At 35.7% G+C, this 18,718-nt stretch overlaps 3 protein-coding genes across 3 annotated transcripts; all 3 read right to left on the bottom strand.

Moving 5' to 3' along the window:
- Positions 1 to 3,360: 3,360 nt before the first annotated feature.
- On the bottom strand, positions 3,361 to 4,962 carry LOC128216330 (uncharacterized). Its single transcript, XM_052922891.1, has one exon. It carries the CDS (start codon positions 4,960 to 4,962, stop codon positions 3,361 to 3,363), a length of 1,602 nt encoding a protein of 533 aa, XP_052778851.1.
- Positions 4,963 to 8,785: 3,823 nt separating this feature from the next.
- LOC128216329 (uncharacterized) lies at positions 8,786 to 10,387 on the bottom strand. The gene has a single exon (XM_052922890.1). It carries the CDS (start codon positions 10,385 to 10,387, stop codon positions 8,786 to 8,788), a length of 1,602 nt encoding a protein of 533 aa, XP_052778850.1.
- Positions 10,388 to 11,773: 1,386 nt separating this feature from the next.
- LOC128216328 (uncharacterized) lies at positions 11,774 to 16,104 on the bottom strand. The gene is made up of 7 exons (XM_052922889.1): positions 15,978 to 16,104; positions 15,456 to 15,537; positions 14,481 to 15,178; positions 13,768 to 13,908; positions 13,549 to 13,658; positions 13,180 to 13,376; positions 11,774 to 12,936 (listed from the first exon to the last, which is right to left on the bottom strand). The coding sequence occupies exons 1-7, from the start codon at positions 15,990 to 15,992 to the stop codon at positions 12,752 to 12,754; spliced, it is 1,428 nt and encodes a 475-aa protein (XP_052778849.1). The 5' UTR covers positions 15,993 to 16,104; the 3' UTR covers positions 11,774 to 12,751.
- Between the last annotated feature and the right edge of the window lie 2,614 nt (positions 16,105 to 18,718).

Below are 18,718 nucleotides of genomic sequence, written 5' to 3'. Positions count from 1 at the left end.
GATCGACAATGTGAACCGATATGCCGAACTTTAGCACACATCGATCCGATGTGTATGTGCTTGCTGTGCCCGCCTCTATTGCGCCCCCTCTACCATGAAATCTAGAATCACCCCTGGGTACCGTTTCATACTGCAGTGCTCAAGGTAGGCCTAGATAGAAGGGTGGGACACCCTGCTGCCTGTTCCACCATCCTGCTGCCCTTTTTAATACACCCTGCTATGCGTTTTTATTTGTTCAGAAATAAGTAAATTAAGAATAAATGTACATAATTTTGACACTAAGTAAATATATCAGCTTAGGTATCCATTACAAATTATTAGTAGCCATAATTGAAATTAGTTACAACACATGCACAATATGAATTGACCATTGGCTCTTGCAAGTGCCCCATTTCAAAACCATGGTGGAGCACTGATAATGGATCAAAACATAAACAAATACACATTCTTAGTTCGAATAAAACTTAAAGGGACTCGCTTTTGTTTTTGCACCAAAATCAGTTTTCCAGTAATGCATCCGAAAACACTTCCTTTAAGCATTATTTTACATTTCGGTATCGCATTTGCAGTAAAGAACAATTAAAGTTTAAAATATGTTGGTGTTAGTGGGGTAAGAACCCACACCGGTTAATTAAGTATTAAAATATACATCTTAACCGCAAGATCATCGGTGAATAGGTATTTTCTACGGTTTATCCATTCGGAACTCCTCTGCCATTTTCCCGAAAACAACCTCGGATGTATATGGACGGTTTACATACCGTTTACATTTATAAATTGGTAATTGTTTAAGTCCGCTGCAAGTAGATCGCGTAGTAACTTTCGTTTAGCCGTTTAACTTAATAACAACTCATAGGAATCTTAATTATGTTTGCAATTATACACTTCACTGGCAATCAATTTAAACTTAGATCAATAAATACAACCTAAAACACCACATTTAATAAATGATATAATTAAATATAGTTTAGCAGTTATTTCGTATTTTTCCATTAAAAAAGTTACTGGGCATGTCTACCGGGTAGAATTCATTCCTTATGCGTGATTGGCTAGTCGGCGTTATCACGTGATATTACCGAGGTAGGATTATAGCTTGATTATGTCACCGTAATTGTATCAACCTCGCCCGATTGCAAATTTGGCGACGCGGGTTCGAACCCGGCCTCCAGCACATTTTTTTTTTAACATTTTGGTACTTTTTTTTTTTAATTTTGACATCAAAGCGTAACACATTCTTTTAGATAATTGTCCTGAGATTCGTTACAAAAATAAATATTTTTTGGTGCCAATCTGTGAGACAGTCCCTTTAAGTCTATGTGATAAATAAAGCGTTGCCAAGAGTTTGATTTATATATTTTTAACGCTCTTCATCGGAAACAAAACAAAACGCACACGTGCCGCATATTGAAAAATTATATTGTCTTGGTACGTGTATGCCCTGGTCCGCGGTTGTGGGTGTTCGAGTGTTCTGTGAAGAGACTTAAGGTATCAGATGTATAAATGAGCTTGCCTTTATCGAACCATTGGTTATAATGCCATTTTTTGGGTCACCCCCTATACTGTCAGAAAAAGGCATTGCTTATAGATTATTTCAATACAAAACAAGACACCAAAACCATTATGGATAATGATAATGCAGTTTTATAAGTATTACTAATTTAAACAGCTATTGGAAATTTTGTAATAGTTACTGCGTTACCCCGAGGTGTTTTTAGTCATGCATGAACGGTTCAGCGTGAGTTTATTAGTTCAATCAAGAGGGTATTGGGTGAAGTCACTGTAAATATATCGAATGATATTGCAGTTTTATTTACGTGCTCCAATTCAAGCTGATATCGGAGGTTTAGTAAGAGTTACTGCGCCCCCAACCCGGGGTGTTTTTAGTCATGCATGAACGGTTCAGCGTGGGTTTATAACTTCAAGCACGAGGGTTTGGGTGAAGTAACTGTTCTGTATGGTATGTTGTCAATGACAACGTTCAATAACTAGCGTTTCTATGTACAAGTGAAAGGCGCGCAATAGTTACAGCAATGGTCATATTCAGTCTTCTCAATACTTCTCCGATATAAGAGTTTATGTTTAGATAAAAAAAGACTACACTCCAAAATGGTACTTTTATTTGCAGTCGTTCAAACTGCACATAATGACCTAAGCGGATTCATGATCAGTACTCGGCACCAACCCCTCCGCCCATGATCACCCCGCCAACCCACTTCTATTGGCCAAATTAACAGTTCATGTCAATATTGTAGACAAACTATGCATAAATGATAACAAAATGCACCATTTTAGACTGAAAAATGGCCTTTTTCTTCTTTGGGTTGGAACTCAAAACACACCAGGACATATTTACAGCCTATTTTAGGTTTCAGCGGGGAAGAAGGCGCATGTCCCTGATTATTGGATCAATGTCAAAAATAATAATGATAGACGTCTACGATTGACGTGTTATTATCACAACCTTTCATTTTTTCCCCATATATATTTGGGGGTCGGCATTTACTGGTATTAGAGTTAAATGCAGAGTAGAGCTCATTTATTTATAGAGAAACCTTAGAAAGAATTACTCTTCAAGTGGAAACATATTGATAGTGCCACGTACTGTGTGAAATATTATGAACGGCTGGACATTTGTTAGAGATATATAACCTAGTTTTGTCGAATGATTACGTTTCTCTTAAAACTCATTATAACAAACTCAATGTGTTTCTCACGTGTTATTTTATTCGAGAACAATTGACGAGTATATATTTTAATATACATATTTATTACTGAATAATATTACATTTCGGTTTACATGAACACCTATGTTTTCTTAAAGTTTGTTTTTCATCTTTACATTTCTCTAACACACATTTTACAAAAATAAGTATAAACTATATATAGTCTATCAGACAGACACTCCGACAACACGCAGCTTTTTTGTCCGCTTAGCTAAACCAAATGAAACCGTTCTTCTTCTTCTTTTTTATTTTAAATATACTTATGTTACTAATATATAAACACACTAACAATGGAGCCATCCTATCAGCAAAATATTATACGTTCCATTTTTCGAAACGTTTTAATTTCTGTTAGAAATGAGACGTTTTTAAAACAAATAAGACTGCACATGTAATGTTTATTTGAACTAACAGGCAAAAACCTTTATTCAATTTCCGAAATATTTCTTGATTCTTTTTCAAAAACAAGTAAGTGTTTAACTGAATATCCTGATTTTACGACAGTCTGCCGTATGCTAAAGACACGATGGCTCATCGTGTTATCATGTTTATTCACAATATTGAACGTCTTCCTTATAGTACAAATCGTATACATTCATCACACATAGATATAGTATGATATACAGTGATATAGCATTTAAATCTGAAAAACATACAGTTTATCCGAATATCCTAATACATACAACTTATTTGTTCGTTTATCAAGAGCCACTGCCTTAGGGTTAAAGTCCAGAGGTTGTGGTAAAACACTCTGGATGTCTCCATTCCTCTTCACCCTAAACACATCCTTGCTACTGTAGCTACATACGAGGATTGAACCATCACTGTCCATACATAACCCATATGGATTATTCAGCTTGTCTGACTTCACAAGTAACTTAACATTGCCGTCACTTTTTATTTCTGTTATCGAATGTCTGATATGACATGATACGTACATCGAACCAGTTGCTGGATCTTGTGTTGACCAGAGTGGAGATGAAACAAATTGTTCTCCATTTTCGGTAGTTTCCTTACTTAAGTCGTTGTTGATCACTCTAACGAGCTTTCCATCTCCGTCCACTTCTATTGTTTTGGCAGGATTGAAACACTGGACTTTCAGGGTTTTGTTGAAACATTCTACGGCGTAACATTCACCGTCTACGTTTATCTCCCGGTACTTGGTGATGTCTGTTGCGGGAGACTTCAGGTGGAGTATTTTGAGTTGGCTATAAAGTGCTACGTATACCTCACCTTCCTCTGTAACTGACATTTGCCATGGGTTTGATGGTAGTTTGGCGAATGAAACAAGGACATCTGTATCGGAATTAAATATCTTCAGGCTTGAGTTGCCATAGTCTGTGACTAGCATCAGGTTTTCTTTCAACATCCCTATATCTGCAATACTACACGTTGATGCATCACTTGCATGTTTTATATTTACCGTTTTGATGAGGTGTGTAGTTTTTATAAGACGACCAAGCGGAGATATGTCCGATTGAAACTCATAACTTACAATACTGTCATCGGTGCATAATTTGCGAACATTGTTCTCGATGTTGTCAAGCTCATGTTGTGTTCTCCATACCAGACAAAACAGTTCCTCAATCTCCTCAGCGTTCTTGTGTACATCGATATCGTGTATCCAAGATGTGAATTGACTGATAACATGGTCATAAGTGTTGATTATAGCATTCAGCTTGTTGGTATCTGCCTGTTTTATTTTGTCAACTTCTGCTTTAAACTCCTCGATCGCCTTTTTGTAATAAACGTCAACTTCATTTAAATTTTTTTTAGCTAATTTCATTTTCTCAGTGTAGGCAATTTGAAGATTCTTCAATTTATCGGTGGTCGTTTTTAAATCTTCGCTACCAATGAAATCTTTTGAAGCATCGCTTAGAGAGTTAACATCAGCGCAAACTTTGTGCCCCAGAACCACACACTGATCACAGCAGAGTTGATTGTGTGATATACAAATGGCCGTGATTTGCTTGTCAGCATGCAAGTTGCATTTACTAGCAACGGATTGTAGACTTTCTTTGGGTTTGTTTCGCGGTATTTCATTTCCATGTTTGATATGATGCTTTCTTGAAACCCGAACTCGTCGATGCGCATCAATACAGGACTTGCACAGATATTCGTTACACTCGAGACAATATCCCTCGGCTGTATGTGAAAGTTTGTCGACCAAGCAAGCATCACATGCAATCTTAGTTTTCGAGTAAGACTGGCAATCGTCAGATCCATTGATCGCTGCCATAGTTTTTTTTTATTTCAGTTCTCCTCTATTTTCAAGAAGAGTGATATAGTCCAAATTTTAACTGTGTATACAATATGCAATACATAGTTTGCGTCTTAACCATAGATATACGAACGACTGCAAAAGCACATATATATCGTCACTTGTGGTAAATAAAGCTAAACGGTTATCACAGATACACTTGAACTTGGAACGATTCAGATAAATGTTTCAATGTCCATGACCCACAGTTCTCGTTCCATGAATTCAAAATTGTTTACGTGCACAAACGTCTGTACCGTTACTTGATAAATAAGGTGAATAAACACTGATAATCAGCGTATTAGTGTCCTTATTTTAACATGCTTCATTTTAAATTCAGAACATGCACATGTATGATTATTTCGTTGTGATAAATATGTTAGTCAAGTAGTGTTCTTATCATAACCACGTATCTTCCAACATAGTTTCAGTTGAATCAAATAACCTCATTTAAAGGGACTCGCTCATGTTTTTGGACAAAAAAATAAATAAAATTCACGGCTATATGCATCTGAAGACATATATTTCATGATTATTTTCCTCTATGATATCGAAATTCCGGTAAAGTCAAGAAAAAAAGGTAACGGGTGCCTTAACCACTAGGCCACCAGGACTGAAACAATTTCTTGATATTTTAATCATTTAATAATACATTTGTAACATCACGTGATAATGTCAATCAACATATCACACAAGAATAAAGTCGCTGAAAATCGATGAAACCTGTGAGCATGCGTTAGTAACGGTATTGAAAATGTGGTTTTCAAAGACGATATTTGATCAAATATCAAAATTTGCTGAAGGGTTCAAGCTTTTGGTATTTTATTTTTAACACTCATTATGATTTGGCACTCTTTATTTCGAAATTAAAGAAATAAGTGCATTTTACAAATCATGAGCTAGTCCCTTTAAACTATGAAGCTTTTCTTAGTGTGCTATATTCCTAAGGCATAGATCAATGTGCAGGTAACATACATTCTAGTACTGCAATGCTCACGTGGTGTAATTACTGACTGTGCAAAGACGGGAACCCCAACATGTACTCTGGACTGTCAGAAGATTATATTGTTGCTGCCGCTGTCGTATATGGTCAAAAAAGAGATGCAATGACTGCAAAGTTGAGTCAACTGCAGAGGCGTAGCTAGCCCTCTATTCATGTGGATTCCAAATTGTGCTAAGGGGGTTCGGGCTCATGCCCACTCGGAAAATTTGAAAACCATGGTGCAATCTAGTGCATTCTGGTCTTTCTAAGTTCCTTTATACGGAAGCACTTGAAAATGGACAGTATTAGGATCATGTAGTTAAGTATGCATATTGCATATTTGGCCGATTTTTTTTGGAGTTGTTTTAATCATGTGGATTTAGCCGCGTACTTGTGTATAATCAGGTACGCGCCTAAACCCCATGATTTATCGCGTGTAATCGCGTGTTTTCACTGAACGTTCTATACTGAGACGTACCATATATCGCATATAATTGTAATACGTTAAATAAAGAAGGCACATGTTCGGGTACAATTCAACAGTGTGAGAATATGAACACATTCATTGTACATATGAGAGACAACCTGTCCGGTCAATAAAGCCGTTATCTGAAATAAAAACTGGTAAATGTCTTTATCTAGAACCAGGTCATACGGTTTTGATGTGAACATGTTAATATATTCAACCCATATCATCAGCTGGTTAAAGTCTTTCTTTGACGCTATCTCTACATACAAAATAAGTATATATCACATTGTGTTAAAAAGTTAAAATCTCTTAAAGATGACATAGGAGGTTATTATATTGGGTATCAGAAAACCACAGAAAAAAATGCATCTTTGTGAGGGTAACATTGGTCAATTGGTTAAGGTGTCCTTTCACCCAGGAGGGTGTGGGTTCGAGCACCACTAGGGGTAAAATGTCTTAACCTATCTGAAAGGACACCGCCCAGTACTGTTTTTTACCTAGGAGACGAACTCAAAAGAGTACTTTCAGCTTTGTGTTGTCTTTACAATCGAGCTTAATCTTGAATATGCTTGGCACAACTTAATACGAATAGAATATTTTGCGTACCACATTTCAATTCTGCGTACATACCCTATACATACTAAAGTAAGGAGTACTGCGTCTTCTAAAACCCTCCACAGTTGGCCCTGAATCCCAGGCACCTGGCAATGATCACAACTTTTATTGCTTACATTGCAAAGAAATTCTGATATTTGCCGATAATGAGTGAAGCAACCACAAAATAGTTTTCGAATGGTTATGATTTTAACCTTATGGTATTTAATTACAAAATGTTACATGCAGCACATAATAATGATATATGCTGGCTATTGGTCATTCCTTAAAGCTACAATTGTCCAAGTCAACAGTTCATGTTGATACGATAGATAAATTACGCATAGATGACTCCAAAATGCACCAATTTAGAATAAAAATATTCATTTCTTGATAAGGGAGGAGCCTTAAACACCCCTTGGCATGTTAACAGTCTTATTTGGGAGTGTCCGGGGTTCTTCCAAGCGGGCGCATGCCCTTGAGGTGCGCTCCTTACCTTTGTCTCCGAGAACGTCAAATCCTGGATCCGCCTCTGATAAATTTACACTGGGTACCTTTATAAACAAAGCATATACACGTGTGTGCTCTAGATTTATCTACTGTAACATCCGATTTCAACATATTAATAATGAAAGATGTCAGTTTGCAACAGGATTTACCCTTAGTGTAAAATGATAGACGTGTTATACGGGATTCTTTCAATCCCTCACGAAGGGTTTGCCATATCAAAAATCCTAAAAAAATCCATCAACGTACAATTATTTGAACAAGATCTACCCTCGAACAACGTCTTTTAAAAAAATATTTTTTATTTATTTATTTGGGCGCCGGCACTTATAATTGTATACTTATTAGAACTCATTTCATAATATATTATTTTTGGAAATAATTACTCTTCACGTAAATAAATGCCAGTGCTTTGAACAGTGTGGAATCAAATGCGATGGAGTACAGACATTTGTAAGAGACATATATGTTTCCTCAGTTTTGATGGCGTACGATTAATTTGATTATATAGAACTGGAACGGTACAACTCATTATATTTAACAAACAAAGCGTGGTTAACATGTGCTGATATATTCGAATACTATGTGAAAATATATATTGTAAAATGCATACAATATATAAGCTTCTTCAAATTTTACTGAATATTATTTCATTTCAGTAAATATGGACATTTAGGTTTCTAGACTTGTTATCTAATCGCTATCTCTCACAAATGATACAGAAATACATTCAAGCTTAACTAACATATAGTTGATCAGATATTCCAACAACATGCATCCGCTTAGCTAGACCAACTAAAACAGAAACACGTTAAGTTTAATATATAGTTTATTAGACATTCCAACAACATATACAGCAATAAGTTATTAATTAACTAACTGCAACAATACAATACTTATATACACAATGGGACCACCTTATCCACTAGCGTACCATTAACGTTATATTGTTTGAAACACTTATTCATAGTCGTTATGAGACATACTTTAAAATAAAAACTAGAAGTTAGACTGGATATTTTTAGAGTTGTTCCGAACTTACAATCTTAAACCTAAACTCGATTCATGACACAAACTTAGAAGTTAGTATTCAACTGAATATCCTTATCTTACGATATGATTCAGTCGTACTGTTGTTTATTAGGGGCTGTTACGTTCATATATAAATGCAACAACGTCTACCTAATAATACAGGAGTCATAAAGTATCATCAAACATTGATAAAATCATACTTTATGGTCATTTAGAATCTAGATCTGAAATACATATAGTTTATCAGATTGTCCTCCAACATACAGTTTCTTTGTTTGTTTGTCAAGCGCCACTGTCCAAGGGTTAAAGTCTAGAGGCTGTGGTAACACACTCTGGATGTCTCCATTCCTCTTCACCCTAAACACGTCCTTGCTTTTGAAGCTACATACGAGAATGGTACCATCAGTGTCAATGCACATACCGTAAGGACAATTCAGCTTGTCTGACTTCACAAGCCGCTTTACTTTGTCATCACTCGTTATTTCTGTTATTGAATCTTTGCTTTTGCAAGAAAGGTACATCGACCCAGTAGCTGGATCTTGTGTTGACCATAGTGGAGTTGATACAAACTGTTCTCCATTCCCAGTGGTTTCCTTACTTAAGTCGTTGTTGATCACTCTAACTAGTTTTCCATCTCCATCTACTTCAATAGTTTTGGCAGGAGACAAACACTGAACTTTCAAGGTTTCGTTGAAACAGTCCACTGTGTAACATTTTCCGTCTACGGTAATCTCTTCGAAAGTGCTGAGGTCAGTTGCTGGCGACTTAAGGTGAAATATTTTAGGTTGGCCTTCACTTGTCACGTAAGCTCCACCTTCCTCTGTAACTGACATTTGCCATGGTTTTGATGGTAGTTTGGCGGAAGAAACAAGGACATCTGTATCGGAATTATATATCTTCAGACTGGAATTCCTATAGTCAGCTACTAGCATCAGGTTTTCTTTTAACATCCCTATGTCTGCAACGTAACAATAAGTTGAATCACTTGCATGTTTAATGTTAACCGTTTTTATGAGGTATGGAATCTCCATAAGACGACCAAGCATAGATGTGTCCGATTGAAACCGATATCTTATAATACTGTCGTCGGTGCAAAACTTGTGAACATTGTTCTCGATGTTGGCAACCTCATGTTGTGTCCTCCAAACCAGAATGAAGAGTTCTTCGAATGTCTCGGCGTTCTTGTGTACGCCAATGTCATTTACCCAGCACATGAATTGACTGAGAACATGCTCATAAGTGTCTATAATAGCCCTCAGCTTGATGATGTCGGTTTGTTTGATTTTATCAACTTCTGCTTTGAACTCCTCGATCGCATTTTTGTGGTAAACGTCAACTTCATTTAAATTCATTTTAGCTGATTTCATTTTCTCAGTGTACGCAATTTGAAGATATTCGAGTTTCTCGGTTATTGTTTTATAATCTTCGCTACCGATAAACTCTTTTGAAACATCACTTATTGATTTAACATCATCGCAAACTTTGTGCGCCAGAATCAAACACTGATCACAGCAGAGTTGATTGTGAGTTTTACAAATCGCAGTTATAGGCTTGTCAGCATGCAAGTTGCATTTGCTGACAACGGGTTGACGATCTGCTTTAGTTTTGCTTCGCGGCATCTCATCTCCCTTTTTAACCTGGTGTGTTTTATACACCCGCACTCTCCGGTGGGCATCAATGCATGGCTTGCATAGATATTCATTGCATTCTAAACAAAACCCCATTGCAGGCTCAGTTTGGTCGTCGGCTAAGCAGGCATCACACACAAATTCATTTTCGGGATCAGGCGGAAGGTCATCCGAGCCATTGATCATTGCCATATTCTTCAGTTTCAGTTCTCCTTTATCGTAAATAATACTGTGATAATAATCTTAATGCTAACTGTGCATTTAACTGGCAATATGTATGATATTTCTTTGTCATAGATCTACGAACAACTGAAAAAGGCATCTCTATATTAATACAAGTGATAAATAAAGCTGAACTGTTATCAGAGATAGTCTTCAGATAAAATTTGCAAAGTCCATGACCAACAAGATTCGTTCCCAAAATTGGATACGTGAACAAAGTTTTAAAGTTGACTTCGTAAATAAGATGATGAGATATTAAAAGTATTATATCGCGACCCGTTCGTCCTGATTTGAACCTGCTTTAATTATCATTCATATCGGTCCAAGTACAGGTATGGAAATAGAAACGTTACGATAAACAAGTCAGACAATTAGTCTGGTTATCATAACCATATATAAATGTCCCTATAGTTTCACTTGAATCTGATAACATTATAAAAACTTATTAGACTCAAGCAAGAAACCGGGGTTATTATATAGGATACATCTGAAAACCGCTGAAGAACTGCAAGCGGATCAAGAACCGCCTCAACTGAAGAACATTTTTTTTATTCAATCCCCTCCAACGGATATGGTTCATTCTCTGAACGTATGAGAATTGTGATGTTTTATTCATTCAGACAGTAATTTAATTAAGATACGCATTTCTTTGAAATGGGTTTACAAAAATTGTGTGGTCCTGTGGTTTATGTATCCGCCTCTCACCTATGAGGTCGTGGGTTCGAGCACTACAAGGGTAAGATACATTGACCTCTCAGAAAGAACACCATGCAGTATTGGGATCGGACTCAAAAGCGTAGTTATCAATTTTGAGCTCCCTGTACAATCGAGCTAAAAATAGCATAACTTAAATCTTGAAAATACTCGACGCAACTCAATACAAAAAGAAAATATTGCGCATACCAATTCTGTGCACATACCCCTTGCCTATTGTTGTAAAGAGTACTATGTATTTCAAAATCCTGCACGGAGGTCTTGAACCAAGGGCACCTGGGAGTGTTCATACCCTTCATTGCTCACTTCGCAAAGAAAGCCCGCTATTTGTCGATGAAAAGTTGCAGTAACCGTAAAATAGCTTTGGCAAAAATTATGACGTCATTTAATGTATGGCGTCATTTATATATGACCGCCGGCCTGTAAAAACGACCCTTATCGCATATTTTATCAAAATTAGTTTTTTTGCAAAAATACAAAGTACAATTTCTGTGTGTTCTAAAAATACCAACTAAAATAAAATGCATACTTTTTTTTAATGCTAAATTTCAATATCAAAGACCATAACCATGCCGTTCTTGGAACGTTGAACAAAACAAAAACGAAGACATATAATCATTTGCAAGTTTACTGTCATGCAATTATTGGTAATAAATTGAAACTTTAACGGAATGGTAACAATAGAAAAGTATTTCGGTAACTGCACAAATACTGTATAAATGTTGATGTAACCATGGCAACGAGTACTGCAATTTAGAATGAAAATATCGCTGGCTTATTTTTCAACAAATTTTTAGTAAATTTTCTATTAATTAATATATTCTGATATTTGATAAAACGTATTGAAGAATCTCCCGTAGTGATATTACCTTAATAAATGCTGTATACCCATATGATATAAAAACAGTCCCTATATGTTTCGCGGAGTATCTTGAAGTGTGTTTTCAAGCCATCGTCTTTAACATTTAAAAAACAAAAAAACATTAAAGTATCAATGTTCAATATCTATGTGTACATAAACGATATAACAGATATACCGTTACAATCGGTATTTTAACAACAAACAACAGCACAATAACAATTCACCAACAACACGCGAAATATGTCCACTTATTCAGTGATGTCAGACACTTGGCACTATTCCTCAGAAAGCGGACATGTTGTGTCCTTGTTCTTCGCCCGCAAGTATTTTTGCACGTGAGTTGCCAAGTATGCCTGGCGCTCGCGGCTTAAACCAGCAGCTTGTACTTCCTGCGGTCTACTTCGCAGTACATTTCCACCACGGACCACACAGTAGCTCGTCTCCTCGTTGTCTTCTCCTTTCTAAAATGATGCCAGGCGACTCAGAGGTGAATCGAAACTGCTGATATGACCTTATTCCTTTTAGTGCACGAAACTGTTCCCAAAGAAATGTCTTCCATTCTCGCCATTCAAACCTCGAGGTCCCGTCAGGTTTCTTGTAAAGGATAGCCTCATTTGTAGTTGAAGAAGATGGAACAACGTGAATAAAAATTTCTCACCACATTCACGATATAATTTCGATGTTTTTGTTCAATCATTTGATTTAAATAAACTTAAATCAGTCTGTTGTTTTTGTTGAATGAGAATACTTCTATTCAACTAACCTAGGTCGCTCAAGGTTTCACAGTCCGTTCGCCTGTAAAGCGCCTTGATTCGCCCGAACCCAGCGTCTATTATGCACCTGGCATGACCTGCTACCTGCATCAAATAGCGTATCTCCTCGTTAAGGCCGATCATGGTCCTCCAGCAGAAGTACGCTAGCAGGTAGCGGTTTTTGTTTTGTCCTGAAAATTATTAAGTTTTAGAAATAACCAATTATACTCATTACTAAAATATATTGAAGTTCAAAGATTGATATTTTATGCAATTTTCGTAACCCGTTAAGAACGGTTTAAGCCATGTAACATTGATTTTCGAACGGAAATATGAAAATCAGAGATCTGATTATTTGTCAGCAATCAATTACAAAAACAAAAAATAAAACAGTTGTACTATTGGCATATCTGTGAGATTGCAGCTTTAATTACCGCCACAATTGTCCGCATGAAGAGAAGTCACTCGCTCCCCGTGCCCAAACTCTGTCAGAGCGTAATCCACGAGCGAAATTACAGCATCTGCCCCGTGAATGCCACCTCCATCCTGCATCATAGTCTCGGCTTCGTCGATTAGAAAATTATACTGAATCGGAAGGGCGTCGTACCGAAACCCGAATAAATGAAATTTTCTGTAAATAGATGTATTTAACATCTTGTTAAATAGTCAGAATCTGTTTTCGGAAATCAACTATTTAGAAATACGATATTGTCACATAAAAACGTGTGAAAACACTTATTTAGGCGCAAAGGTCAGAGTCATTAAAAAATAATGCTTCTAAACGAAAATATTTGACTTATTACCTAGGAGTGACAAAGTACATAGGTCCCATCTGGCGACTGTGATGTGGCAGGCACAAATTCTGAGCAAAGTCGAACGTGTAATGTGCATGCTGAAAGTCAGTTGAGCATGGCTTTAGGAGGGCAAACATATATAGTGTAGCCGAACGAAGTTCTTCTTTCAATATATTTCCATTGAATAATACACTTATCATAATAATAACTTCAACACCAATAAAATACCTTGTGCTCTTTTCTGGTCGCATTGGTGTGTCTCTCGAGAGCTGATGCAGCAGCTAGCTTCTCGTCGTCTGTCGTGGCATCAGCGACTCCTTTCCGTGACATCTCACACGTGACACACACGTCCTCTTGGGGAGTGGCGATCTGTAAAAGAATTGAATATTTTAAAATGTTATTATTTAGGTTGTTAACGTTTCATTTATCACTGAGCTAGAAACGAATACATTCATCTCGAATAAAACAAAATAACTATCGCATTCTTAATATAATACATACAGAAGATTCTTTGATGTACCGCTCTACATGATCATTGAAAAAAAGCTGTTCTTCCCATGTATTTCTATTCTACACTGAATACTGTATTACATTTCTGTACATGTCGGTCGGCTTACCTTTTAGAAACGTGCTTAACCAATTGTTTGAAAAGATTTACATCCGTAGCACTCCGTTTAGTGTCAATGATGGTGCACAATGTTTGGACAAAACATATATAAATTATGGTCACAAACATGTGTTTAAAGTTTGGTGAGGATTGGACAAACGGTTTTCAAGAATTAGATCGGAAACAATCTTCGGGACGTACGTACGTACAGACAGACAGACGTACGTACGGACAAGGGCAACCCTATATGCCGCCACTTTGTGGGGGCATAAAAAGCTGATGAAATGAAAAATGTGAATAACTTATGCAGCATGATGTGCTAAGTACTACTTACCTTGATGTTTGGACAAAGCTCATGCCACAATCTGCAGAACGTCCTATATTTAATACATTTTGTGGCTGCTTCAATGCACGATTTTTCATATAATTTATGCATTTTCATCTTTGTGGTGGAGCTGTGGAGGAAAACTGGTGCGTCCTTGGCTCTCCCTCTGGGTGCTGCAGGCATGGGCAGTCCTTCATCAATTGCAACATTCTTTAAAAATGATATTACATTTTCAATTTCTTGAAAAGTTAACGCATGAATGGGCCGCCGGCCTTGGTTTCCATGACAACGGGGAACATTTCCATTCTCGTTAACATGTTTTAAGAGATTCTTGAGATGAGTCGGTCCGATGTCATACACACACATGAATGTTTTCTTGCACACAACATTACCCTCAAACTTATAGTCGTATCGCGTACGCTGACGATCACCATACCGGCTTCGTTTTTTATCTGAATTTATCCGGTTTAATGCTCCCATTATATATAAGTCCTTTTCTTCCTTTGTATACTGCCTTATATTGTCAATATGGGCTTGGGCAGCTTCACGGTCAATAGAGTCCATGCACATAGAAGTGCAATCGCAGCCAGTCGCTAATGTGTCGCATGATTCTACAACTGGTATGTCATCATCATGTTCCGAGATTACATGATCATTTACATTTTCTGATGGCACTTGATTGTCATCATTTTCATCATCAGACGTTACTGTAATGAAAGAGAGTATCCTTAGTGAGTTAAGCATTATGTTTGCCCATAATATACAAACTAAAATAATGTATTGCAACGTTATATAACTTTATTATTGCGAATAAACAAATAAGATCCACACATCTACTGCAAAATAATTGATTATTTATTTAAAAAGTGTCAATTCTTAAAATAGCAATGATGATTTAGTTTTCAAAAAAAAAAATAATTTATCCTGTTATTTGAACTTATTATTAAACAATTGTCATTTAGCGTCATGAAAAGTTAAGGATACCTCTAGGTAGTTCAATTTCATGTGAATGTCTTGATATCGTTGAATCGTGTCCAAAGAATTCGTCATAGAATTGCTGTATCAGCTGTAATAAAACAGTTTCTAAAAATTTATAAAAAATTAAAGAATGTTCCCGGGATCGAACCGGTAACGTATGATTACAAGACAAGCGCTTTTCCATCTGAGCTATTTCCCCGCTTATCTATATTGCAATGCATTGAGGTATTGATTTATCGATAAGCGCACATACACTATCGTACGGAGTTTACCGAACACGTTGATTTAAAAAATGTTGGTATTCTGTCCATTGTTTACTGAGAAATAAATGATAATAATTCTACCTGTTTACATTTATCATTATTTAAACAGTTTTTATATATAAATTAACTTTCATATGAACCATATGCTTACCTTTCTGCATTATTACTTTGAGAAAGCGTCTTTAGTTTTCACTTGCAGACGATTGAAAATAAAAGGAGAATAAAATCAATTTCAAGTATATTTCATGAATGGAACTATACTTACTTCTAAATCGTCCATCTTCCAACCTTCTGATACATCGAAATATCAAATATTATGGTGTTTTCGCCATAAAAATTGAATTTTTCAAACAGTTACTTTCTTTTTATTTATGTATTTACTTCCGCATTTCTTCGGGAGTTTTCGTGCAATTCCGTCAATATCTCGGAAATGCGATAAGGTTCGTTTTCTCAGGCCGGCGGTCATATAATATGCGCCAGTCAAGTAAAAATGGAAGGTAGGTTTTACTTTTCAATAATGAAACTTATTATTCTAGATAAGAATATAGCCATATGTCTCGTTTCAAAGGTATGGTCCTTATATGTGCATGTATTATTAAATAGTCAGTTACATGCACACATGATGCAGCACACATCTTCAAATCTATAGTACAGTAGACATGTACCAGTATACATGAAGGCAAAACCATTTTTCGATCGTTATGCACATGCTAGAAAATATATACAATTTATAAAACGAAAGAATTACGAAAGTTGTTGTTAAGAGATAGTGGACTGTGGTAGTTCTGGTACACGTATTTAACGCAACAAAAACAACACGTAGATCACTTAACCATACTTCTAGCTAAAGAACTTCAGCGAACACGTTATATGTTACCTTTTTGGATGTGTTAAAAGAACTTCAGCGAACACGTTATATGTTACCTTTTTGGATGTGTTCGCTGAAGAGAACGCCGTATCCAAACCCTACCAGAATTCGTGACATTTTTATGTCACGCTGTTATTTCACTTGTACTGTACCAGTATGCATTGTACAGACAAAACAACTGTATCCTCAGGTAATGTTGAAAGACAGTTAAGGTTTTGTCCTCATTGTAAAGATGTTGTAGAGACAGAATATCATTTCCTTTTGGTGTGTCCTTTATATGATACTATTAGACAAGAATATATAGAAAGAAAATATTATGAGAACCCAAATATAATTAAGTTTAACATATTGATGTCTTGTAATATTGAAAATGTTGTGAAAAAAACTGCTCACTATTTATACTCAGCTTTTGAAAAGAGAAATTCACTTTTCCAGGAATAAACATTGCATACTTGTTAAAAGTTTTGACTGTTAGTATATCGTATTGTATATATAAGTTATCAATGTCATTGTATCAAAATGTACTTTTTCTATGTTTTGACAGATACTATTATTCTATCCATGCTCACTAATTTGCACAAGTAGTTTTCATGTATGTATTGTGTGATGTTTGCATGGGCTGGTGGCCTTCTAGCAAATACACTGTTTGTTTGTTTGTTTGTTTGCCTCAGGTAAATAAAGTAAAATGTAGTTCACAAACACATTTTCAAAACCAAAAAAACGCTTTAAAGATAGTTGATTTAGCATTTTAATAAATCCTATTACAAGCATTCCTTATCTAGGTCATAGTTGTGTTCAAATTTAATCACGTGACACCAAGATTTTCAGAAAATACCCATGTGACCTACATTTGACCTCACAAATGTAGTGATTATATTGCTGTTATTTTTTTTCTATTCCGAATAACTATTAAATAACTAATTTGGAATAAATAAATTGTTTTTACTTATCAAAAGGTATTTTCAGCCTTACTGCAATTGGATTCAACTAAATGAACAATGTGAATCTGATGCTATAAATAGAATCCATCGACGTCATCATGGTCATGTGACTGCATTGCATCATCACACTCAATTGATTCTGGTTAGATAGATAGATAGATAGATAGATTTATTCGTGCATATATATGTCATTGTAACAAACCAAATATCTCATAAAGTTATAACACAGACTGAATAACAAAGTATTAGTGATGATATCTATACTAAAGCACAACATCATTAGAATGCTTTGGATACATACGTGCGTTAACAAAGATTTAATTCAATGTGACAAATATATAACACAGGATAACCCATTAAAGTTATTCAACTTATTTCCAATGGGGTCCTTATGACAAATATAATTATTTGCCAAGATCTCAGTTATAAGCTGTTTAAATTAGGTTTACTTATACAAAAATAACATGCATGTACTCTTGACCAGTTAAAGAATGATTAAATGTTTGATATCGAACTTTTACAGTTATAATGCAACCGACTGTTAAAACCATATGACACTTTAGCATAATATGACAAAAATCTTTGGACTGATATGCAAGATTAAATGAATAACAATTAATAAAAAAGGAAATCTTCCATTTCTGCACATTTCATACCAACAATGAGATGTGATTTCACTTCTTTTTTAAAAGTATTCTTATTTTTCAATTCTTTTAACTTTATTGGAAGACTGTTCCAGTCCTGGATTGCTTGATAAAAGAAAGTATTTAATATAAAACTGTCAGCCTGTGGCACTTTAAAATTTCCAGCACTATGTCTACTGTTGTAAGAATGTGTGGATGAGACTAAAGTAAAATGTTCATGTAAGTATGATGGGCATTTGCTATTAAAGATTTTATGTACATGGTTTAGTCGTAGTTGCTTTATCCTATTTTCTATATTAAGCCATCCAATATCACTGAAAGCCGAGACTTTCAGGGAAGTTCTACAATCATAGCCATAAATAAATCTGACAACTTTGTTCTGAGTGACCTGTAATCTGTTCTTGAATTGTTTACATATACCACTGTACCAAGATGTCGATGCATAGTCAAAATGGCATTGTATTAAGGACTTACATAACAATCTTCTTAGATTCATATCTAAAAAACGATTTTGTCTATATAAAAATTTTAGCCTAGAATTAACTTTACTGAC

This window comes from Mya arenaria, chromosome 14, assembly GCF_026914265.1.
Source record: "Mya arenaria isolate MELC-2E11 chromosome 14, ASM2691426v1".
NCBI lineage: Eukaryota > Metazoa > Mollusca > Bivalvia > Myida > Myidae > Mya > Mya arenaria.
The sequence above is the reverse complement of the archived record's forward strand: the minus strand, read 5'-3'. Positions and strand labels throughout refer to the sequence as shown.